The sequence below is a fragment of the Pristiophorus japonicus genome, chromosome 3 (genome assembly GCF_044704955.1).
Source record: "Pristiophorus japonicus isolate sPriJap1 chromosome 3, sPriJap1.hap1, whole genome shotgun sequence".
Lineage (NCBI taxonomy): Eukaryota > Metazoa > Chordata > Chondrichthyes > Pristiophoridae > Pristiophorus > Pristiophorus japonicus.
This window is the reverse complement of record NC_091979.1, coordinates 292769766-292779887: the sequence shown is the minus strand read 5'-3', so window position 1 is coordinate 292779887 and position 10122 is coordinate 292769766. Positions and strand designations below refer to the sequence as shown.

The 10122-nt window shown below is 47.6% G+C and overlaps 1 protein-coding gene across 5 annotated transcripts in view; it reads right to left on the bottom strand.

Annotated features, from left to right (window-relative positions):
• Nucleotides 1-8911: 8911 nt before the first annotated feature.
• blnk (B cell linker) overlaps nucleotides 8912-10122 on the bottom strand; it is a 259070-nt gene continuing 257859 nt past the window's right edge. For 4 of the 5 annotated variants that reach the window (XM_070875034.1, XM_070875037.1, XM_070875036.1 and 1 more), the window contains one exon: nucleotides 8912-9609. In XM_070875034.1, the coding sequence (XP_070731135.1) occupies nucleotides 9490-9609 (120 nt within the window). In that variant the 3' untranslated portion in view covers nucleotides 8912-9489. The remainder of the gene's footprint in view (nucleotides 9610-10122) is intronic. The other variant, XM_070875038.1, reaches the window with a different exon arrangement.

Sequence of the window (10122 nt, the reverse complement as noted above, 5' to 3'; positions counted from 1 at the left end):
GGCAAAACCACGCGATTACCCTACAAAAGACAGTCCGCCTCTATGGACATTTCGTCTTTGCCATTGGAATGGCTTGATCTCTTCATGCATCTCCGTTGGGACGCTGGACCAGCTCCCATGGAGGACACAGTTTTTTACAAGGGCCAGTAAAGGATCCTGGCTGGTCCAGGTCCTGATCTGGCGGGCCGTAACAGGTGACTTTTCATTTTCAAATGCATCCATCACCAAGAGCAAGTCTGCAGGCTGTGCCATTTTCACCCCGGTGGTGGGCAATGGTAGCCGACTGAGAGCATCAGCGCAGTTCTCTGTGCCTGGCCTATGGCGAATTACATAGTTATATGCAGACAGCGTAAGCGCCCATCTTTGGATGCGAGGCATTGGTATTAATACCTTTGCTCTCTGAGAATAGCGATATGAGCGGCTTATGGTCAGTTTCAACTCGAACTTAAGTCCAGATACTGGTGCATTTTTTTCACCCCGTAAACGCATGCCAGAGCTTCTTTTTCAATCATGCTGCAAGCCTTTTCAGCCTTGGACAAACTCCTGGACGCATAAGCGACCGGTTGCAATGTTCCTGATTCATTTGCTTGTTGTAACAAATGCCCGACCTCGTACAAAGACGCATCGCAAGCGAGCACTAAATGTTTACATTGGTCATACAGAATAAGCAGTTTGTTGGAACATAACAGATTTCTGGCTTTCTCAAAAGTAGTCTCTTGTGATCCCCCATACCCAGTCATCTCCCTTGCGTAGCAACACATATAGAGGTTCTAGCAAGGTGCTGAACCCGGGTAGGAAATTACCAAAATAATTGAGGAGTCCCAAGAATGACCGCAGCTCCGTTACGTTCTGTGATCTCGGCGCGTTCTTGATGGCCTCCGTTTTGGCGTCGGTGGGTCTAATGCCATCTCCCGCGATTCTTCTCCCTAAGAACTTGACCTCTGGCGCCAGGAAAACACACTTCGAGCGTTTCAACCCGAGTCCCACATGATCTAGCCGACTTAGAACCTCTTCCAGATTCTGCAAGTATTCTATGGTGTCCCGACTTGTGATCACTATGTCGTCCTGGAAAACCACGGTGCTTGAAACCAACTTTAGCAGACTCTCCATGTTCCTTTGAAAAATAGCCGCGGCTGATCGAATCCAAACAGGCATCTATTGTAGAGGAACAGACCTTTGTGCGTGTTGATGCAGGTGAGGCCTTTCGAAGATTCCGCCAGCTCCTGCGTCATGTAGGCCAAGGTCAGGTCCAACTTGGTGAACGTCTTTTCTCCTGCCAGCATCGCAAATAGGTCATTTGCCTTCAGTAACGGGTACTGGTCCTGCAGCGAAAAACGGTTAATCGTTACTTTATAGTTCCCACAAATTCTGACCGTGCCATCGCCCTTGAGAACCGGAACAATCGGACTAGCCCACTCATTGAACTCCACCGGTGCGATGATGCCCTCTCGTTGCAGCCTGTCCAGCTTGATCTCCACTTTCTCTCACATCATGTATGACACCGCACGTGCCTTGTGGTGGATGGGTCGTGTATTGGGAACCAAGTGGACCTGCACCATTGCCCCAGAGAAACTTCCGATGCCTGGCTCAAACAACGACGGGAACCTGCTGAAAACCCGGGCACATGAGGGGTCATCGACGGATGAAAGCGCTCGGATGTCGTCCCAGTTCCAGCGTATTTTTCCCAGCCAGCTTCAGCCGAACAGTGTGGGGCCATCTCCTGGTATAGTCCATAGTGGTAGTTCGTGCACCGCTCCATCATAGGAGACTTTTATTGCTGCACTGCCAATTACAGGGATCAGCTCTTTAGTGTAAGTTCTCAGCTTGGTTTGAATAGGGCTCAGCTTGGGCCTTTGTGCCTTGTTGCATCACAGCCTCTCGAAGGCCTTTTTGCTCATGATAGACTGACTTGCACCCGTGTCCAATTCCATGTATACTGGAATTCCGTTCAATTCAACTTTTAACATGATCGGTGGACATTTCGTGATGAAGGTGTGTACCCCCAACACTTCTGCCTCCTCGGTTCGAGTCTCTAGTGCAGTTTGATCTGCCATGGATCGGTCATTCTCTGCAATGTGGTGGTTTGTAGGGTTTGCAGCTCGTCTGCACATTCGCTGGAGGTGTCCCATTGTTCCACAGCCTTTGCACACATAGTGTTTGAAGTGGCATTGATGGGCTCGATGATCACTTCCGCAGTGCCAACAAGGTGTTAATTGCCTCACATTCACACTTGATGGCAGACTCTGAGTCATCTGAGGTCATGCAGCTGCAGGTGTGTACGTTCTGTCATATGCATTCCTGCCTGAAAACGACGTTACTTTGTGTACAGTACTTGCCGATGCATCTTTAGGCTGCAAAATTAGTTTGGTTTTATCGCTGGTGGACAGAAATGCCTGGGCTATCGTTATGGCTTTGCTCAGTTTCCGTGTTTCAACAGTCAATAGTTTGCGAAGGATAACCTCATGGCGAATGCCAAAGGCAAAAAAGTCTCTTAGCATTTGCTCGAGGAATCCATCGAATTCACAATGTCCTGCAAGGCGCCTTAGTTCGGCGACGTAGCTTCCTGGCCTTCAGACTGTTGACATGTGTAAAATCGATACCTTGCCATCAGAACACTCTCCTTCGGATTTAGGTGCTCCCGGACCAGCGCACACAGTTCTTCATACGATTTGGTTATTTTGGTTTCACCGGAGCAAGAAGATTCTTCATGAGGCCATAGGTTGTTGCCCGCAGACGGTGAGGAGGATTGCCCTTCATTTGGCAGCGTTCTCATTCCCTTCCAGCTCGTTGGCTATGAAGTATTGATCGAGTCGCTCCACGAAGGCTTCCTAATCATCACCTTCTGAGAATTTCTCCAGAATACCAACAGTTCTCTGCATTTTCGCGTGATGGTTCATTATCTATTACTTGTCGCCAGTTGTAATGTCTCAAATAAAGCAATGTGACTGAGTACTGTAGACTTGAGTGTGACCTTAATCTCTTTATTCTGACTCCAGAGTGCTGGCATAGCATGGGAGGCCTGCTTATATGCAGTGCTCCCAAGGGATGCTGGGATCCCTTGGGACTCCAACAGATGCACCCTCTGGTGACGGTAGAATGCTGGTTACGAGGTGTTGCATAAAGAACAATGGGGAATATCATTGGCAGTGTGCAGACGATGGTGGAATCCCAGAGTGACCGTGCGAATCTAGCTGCGATGATGCATCTCTTGGTGGAGGTCACAGCTGCCATTGCAGCACAGGCGTGAGGGAGCAAATGTGGTTGTGCTTCTTTGCACAGGATGGCCGCTGATTGGAAAATCACAGAATACTCTCATGCACTCTGGGCAACAGGACATGGAGCATCTGACTGCTGTCGTCTCTGATGGCTTCCAGAGTGTGACTGCTCTCATGCAGTCTCAGCTGAAGGCTGTGCGAGACCTGACTACTGCTATTGCGGCTGGGTCCACCACAGGTCTACCGGGGGCCTAATGGTGCCACCCCACCCTGCCGACCTGTGCTCCAGTGGCCTTCCCAAAGTCATGAGGCAGTCACAGGGGACACACCTTGACGTAGCTTGGATGACGTGGAATCTATATGGGTAGAGCTGCAGAACACCAAAGGGCAAAAAACGTTAGTGGGAGTTGTGTACAGACCTCCAAACAGTAGTAGTGATGTTGGGGAGGGCATCAAACATGAAATTAGGGGTGCGTGCAATAAAGGTGCAGCAGTTATAATGGGTGACTTTAATATGCACATAGATTGGGCTAACCAAACTGGAAGCAATACGGTGGAGGAGGATTTCCTGGAGTGCATAAGGAATGGTTTTTTAGACCAATATGTCGAGGAACCAACTAGGGGGGAGGCCATCTTAGACTGGGTGTTATGTAATGAGAGAGGATTAATTAGCAATCTCGTTGTGCGAGGCCCCTTGGGGAAGAGTGACCATAATATGGTGGAATTCTGCATTGGGATGGAGAATGAAACAGTTAATTCAGAGACCATGGTCCAGAACTTAAAGAAGGCTAACTTTGAAGGTATGAGGCGTGAATTGGCTGGGATGGATTGGCGAATGATACTTAAGGGGTTGACTGTGGATGGGCAATGGCAGACATTTAGAAACCGCATGGATGAACTACAACAATTGTACATTCCTGTCTGGCGTAAAAATAAAAAAGGGAAGGTGGCTCAACCGTGGCTATCAAGGGAAATCAGGGATAGTATTAAAGCCAAGGAAGTGGCATACAAATTGGCCAGAAATAGCAGCGAACCTGGGGACTGGGAGAAATTTAGAACTCAGCAGAGGAGGACAAAGGGTTTGATTAGGGCAGGGAAAATACAGTATGAGAAGAAGCTTGCAGGGAACATTAAGACGGATTGCAAAAGTTTCTATAGATATGTAAAGAGAAAAAGGTTAGTAAAGACAAACGTAGGTCCCCTGTAGTCAGAATCGGGGGAAGTCATAACGGGGAACAAAGAAATGGCGGACCAATTGAACAAGTACTTTGGTTCGGTATTCACGAAGGAGGACACGAACAACCTTCCGGTTATAAAAGGAGTCGGGGGGTCTAGTAAGGAGGAGGAACTGAGGGAAATCCTTATTAGCCGGGAAATTGTGTTGGGGAAATTGATGGGATTGAAGGCTGATAAATCCCCAGGGCCTGATGGACTGCATCCCAGAGTACTTAAGGAGGTGGCCTTGGAAATAGTGGATGCGTTGACAGTCATTTTCCAACATTCCATTGACTCTGGATCAGTTCCTATAGAGTGGAGGGTAGCCAATGTAACCCCACTTTTTAAAAAAGGTGGGAGAGAGAAGACAGGGAATTCTAGACCGGTCAGCCTGACATCGGTAGTGGGTAAAATGATGGAATCAATTATTAAGGATGTCATAGCAGTGCATTTGGAAAGAGGTGACATGATAGGTCCAAGTCAGCATGGATTTGTGAAAGGGAAATCATGCTTGACAAATCTTTTGGAATTTTTTGAGGATGTTTCCAGTAGAGTGGACAAGGGAAAACCAGTTGATGTGGTATATTTGGACTTTCAGAAGGCATTCGACAAGGTCCCACACAAGAGATTGATGTGCAAAGTTAGAGCACATGGGATTGGGGGTAGTGTACTGACATGGATTGAGAACTGGTTGTCAGACAGGAAGCAAAGAGTAGGAGTAAATGGGTACTTTTCAGAATGGCAGGCAGTGACTAGTGGGGTACCGCAAGGTTCTGTGCTGGGGCCCCAGCTGTTTACACTGTACATTAATGATTCAGATGAGGGGATTAAATGTAGTATCTCCAAATTTGCGGATGACACTAAGTTGGGTGGCAGTGTGAGCTGCGAGGAGGATGCTGTGAGGCTGCAGAGCGACTTGGATAGGTTAGGTGAGTGGGCAAATGCATGGCAGATGAAGTATAATGTGGATAAATGTGAGGTTATCCACTTTGGTGGTAAAAACAGAGAGACAGACTATTATTTGAATGGTGACAGATTAGGAAAAGGGGAGGTGCAAAGAGTCCTGGGTGTCATGGTACATCAGTCATTGAAGTTTGGCATGCAGGTGCAGCAGGCGGTTAAGAAAGCAAATGGCATGTTGGCCTTCATAGCAAGGGGATTTGAGTACAGGGGCAGGGAGGTGTTGCTACAGTTGTACAGGGCCTTGGTGAGGCCACACCTGGAGTATTGTGTACAGTTTTGGTCTCCTAACCTGAGGAAGGACATTCTTGCTATTGAGGGAGTGCAGCGAAGGTTCACCAGACTGATTCCCGGGATGGCGGGACTGACCTATCAAGAAAGACTGGATCAACTGGGCTTGTATTCACTGGAGTTCAGAAGAATGAGAGGGGACCTCATAGAAACATTTAAAATTCTGACGGGGTTAGACAGGTTAGATGCAGGAAGAATGTTCCCAATGTTGGGGAAGTCCAGAACCAGAGATCACAGTCTAAGGATAAGGGGTAAGCCATTTAGCACCGAGATGAGGAGGAACTTCTTCACCCAGAGAGTGGTGAACCTGTGGAATTCTCTACCACAGAAAGTTGTTGAGGCCAATTCACTGAATATATTCAAAAAGGAGTTAGACGAAGTCCTTACTACTAGGGGGATCAAGGGGTATGGTGAGAAAGCAGGAATGGGGTACTGAAGTTGAATGTTCAGCCATGAACTCATTGAATGGCGGTGCAGGCTAGAAGGGCCGAATGGCCTACTCCTGCACCTATTTTCTATGTTTCTATGTTTCTATGTAAGGAGTTGTGCAAAGGTGATAATTAATTGTATGAATATTTTGGAAACCCATTGTTTGGGTTCTAATAAATCTTTATTTTGTGTTTGGAATTTGTGATCAGGTCTCTCATTTTACTGTGTGGGAATGATGTGCGAGAGGGCTCACAGGTTGGCCTATGGTCATGGCCAGATGCAGGCTCAACTGGGCATTGAGTTATGTGAACCACGCAGCTATCAGACGGCTTTGTGCTTCCCTTGCAGGGTCACGATGGTGACACCTACTTCTCCTCCTCCACAGGTGCCACTGCTGCCTTATCCTCCAATGGCTGTGCCCTCATGATGGCCAGGTTGTGGAGCATGCTGCACACCACCACGAATAAGGAGACACGTTCCGGCGAGTACTGCAGCACACCCCGAGTGGTCCAGGCAATGGAACCTCTGTTTTAGAATGCCAATTGTGCATTCAATGATGGTCCTGGTGGCCATCAGACTCTGCTGCAGCTGCGCAGCAGTTCTAGGGTTACGCAGAGGCGTCATGAGCTAAGTGCTCAGTGCGTAGCCCTTGTCACCAAGGAGCCAGCCGCAATCTTCATTGGCACCAGTGAAGAGGCGTGGCACACCACTCTGTCGCAGCATCCACTTCCATAATCGTGGTTGTGGTCGCAAATGGGTTGAACATTGAGGGAGGGGAAACCCTTGTGGTTTCGAAATTGCTCGGGAATTTGTTGGGGTGTCCGGAGACTGATATGGGTGCAATCAATGACCCCTTGGACCCTGGCGAAGTTAGTAATGCACAGGAATGCAGTCTGCTGCTCCAATTGCTTCTCCCTGGTCATGGGGAAAGGAGATGTAGTCAGCCCTCCTCCTATAAAGAGCATCTGTGACCTCCCATATCGACGTGTAGACTGTAAACTGCGAGATGTTGCACATGTCTGCAGTGGCAGCTTGGAAGGACCCAGTCACATAAAAGTTGAGGGTGATTGTCACCTTGGATGCCACACTCAGGGCTGTCCATACCCCATGTTTGTGGCTCCAATTCTGCCTGCCGGAGATTACAGAGCTCAGTCACAACATCCTTCTGGAATTTTAGTTTGCGCAGGCACTGATTCATATCCATGTATGAAAATTGCTGGTGGAAGACGTTTTTGAATATAGCCTGCCGTCCCCATGTCTGTGCAGCCAACTTTCTACGCGAGGTGGCTCATTAGCTGATCCCTGCTGCTCTGCTGCCTCCTCCATCTCTGCAGGCTGCTGCTGCCCAGCATCTGGCTCCGCTGCAGGCTGCCTCCTGGCCTGCTGGCCCACTATCTGGTGGGGGGGGGGTTTGCGTACCTCGCTCTCCTCCTTGGCGGAGGCCCTTGCTGAGGACCTTCGTGTGGCACCTCACTTGCTTCCTCTGTGGCCATCTCCCTGGCCCTCTCCATGCTGGGCTGCAATGATGCCTGCGGCCCTTGCCCATTGCCTCTGCAACCGTTGCCCCTGGTGCCGCCTTCTCCTCCGTGCCTCGGCGGCACGCACAATGCGCAGGAGGTGTTGGCCTGCAAGCACTGCCCCCATTGCAAAGCCCTCCACAAGCCCAGCCTCCTCGAAGTGGCCTCCCTGTTCTGCAGGTGGAGGCGCCTCCAGCACTCACAAAGCAGCGCGCACCGTATCCTTGCACTGTGAGTGAAGCAACGGGAAAAAGTCGCCGACACAAAATCAACTGAAAGCAACACACCTTTAAGGTACTCCGGCATCAGGAACTATGCACCACCCAAAAAAAACAATTCTTGGCACTGCCCAGCGGTGGGCCGACTTTTATAGGGTAATGGGGCTTCTGGCCCGGGACCTCGGTGTTGCACGCAGTAATGCGCAGTTAGGAGTGCTGGCCATCACCGCCATGGAAGTGGGAGGGAAGCGGTGCGGTGCTGCACATTGCCGGAAAACCGCGGCAGGCCAATTGGGCTAACGGCGGCCATGCCACGAAAAGTCGTCGGTCACTCCACTCCACAGCGTGGCCGCCAATTTCCGGTGGTAACAGGCCTTAAGGGAAGGGGCAATTTTGGCACCAAGATGTCTTATTGCAATTATATAGGACCCTGGTGAGACCACACCTGGAGTATTATATACAGTTTCGGTCTCCTTACCCAAGGAAGGATATACTTGCCATAGAGGGAATGCAACGAAGGTTCACCAGACTGATTCCTGAGATGGGGGGATTGTCCAATGAGGAGAGATTGAGTAGACTAGGCCTACATTCTCTAGAGTTTAGAAGAATGAGAGGTGATCTCATTGAAACGTACATGATTCTTACAGGACTTGACAGGGTAGATGCAGGGAGAATGTTTCCTCCAGCTGGGGAGTCTCAGAGTAAGGGGCTAGCTATTTAGGACTGAGATGAGGAGAAATTTCTTCACTCAAAGGGTGGTGAATCTTTGGATTTCTCTATCCCAAAGGGCTGTGAAGGCTCAGTCGTTGAGTATATTCAAGACAGAGATCGATAGATTTTTAGATATTAAGGGAATCAAGGAATATGGGGATAGTGCAGGAAAGTGGAGTTGAGGTAGAAGATCAGCCATCATCGTATTGAACGGGGGAGCAGGTTTGAGGTTCTGAATGTTCTACTCCTGCTCCTATTTCTTATGTTTTTATGTTGTACCGTGGAGTTGCTCAGCTCGTTGTACCATGGAGACGTTCAGGTCTGCTTTATTTTTTATTTGGTTTTTAATCCTGAATTGATTACTTTTTAGCCACATTTAAATATTCTTATAATGCCTGCCATAAAATACTTATGAACGACTAGATATGGTTATAAATTGAAATGAGAAAAATATTTACTGACTAAACTTTTGCAAAAAACAATATACTGGTTAGAGTTTAAAAAAATTACTTATTTTACAAAGATTACCATAGTTCATTAAGGTTAAACTTAAACAACGCGTGTGCTTATTCAAGGTTTTGTAAACCATGCTTATGTCATCTGGTTAATAGACCCTGTCCAGTCTTGGTAACAGTACATTGGCTTTAATAACATGCTTTGTTGATATGAAAAACTATTAATTCAGACTCTAAATATGTTAATTGATAAAATGCTTCTGTTGTATATTAGCCAACTGCTGATGAATTATGATTAAGTAATAAACACTGATGTAACCATTACAAAATTCATCTCCTATAGGAGCCTCATTGCATGGATTTATGTAGCTTAAAATGTTTGTTTATTGAACTGATTTTTATAGTTTGGAAATGAGAAATAATAAATGGAAAGGCGACGTAATCAATCCATTCAGTTGGAAGTCTTTAAACGCGTGTATTATGAAATTTTGATTGGATACTTCAGTTTGGTGGAATCTTTGCTGTTACTTTGGCTGTCAATGAGCACCAAGGGATTCTTTTGATGATTTTCAATTATGTCAGCAATGCTGGGAAACCGCTAGACGGAGAGAAACAAATCAGACTGTTAGCCCTTCCTTTTATATAAAACCGTAACAAAAATAACTTGCATTTATATAATGCCTCTAACATACAAAACTGTGCAAAGGTGTTACATAGAAACATAGAAAATAGGTGCAGGAGTAGGCCATTCAGCCCTTCGAGCCTGCACCACCATTCAATATGACCATGGCTAATCATGCAACTTCAGTACCCCATTCCTGCTTTCTCTCCATACCCCTTGATCCCTTTAGCTGTCAGGGCCACATCTAACTCCCTTTTGAATATATCTAACGAACTGGCCTCAACAACTTTCTGTGGTAGAGAATTCCACAGGTTCACAATTCGCTGAGTGAAGAAGTTTCCCCTCATCTCGGTCCTAAATGGCTTACCCCTTACCCTTAGACTGTGACCCCTGGTTCTGGACTTCCCCAACATGGATATGGTCGTGTATGCACAGCACCAAATGGTGCAGTGGCTGTCGCCACAGCCTGTATAGCCATGCTTTCCTCGG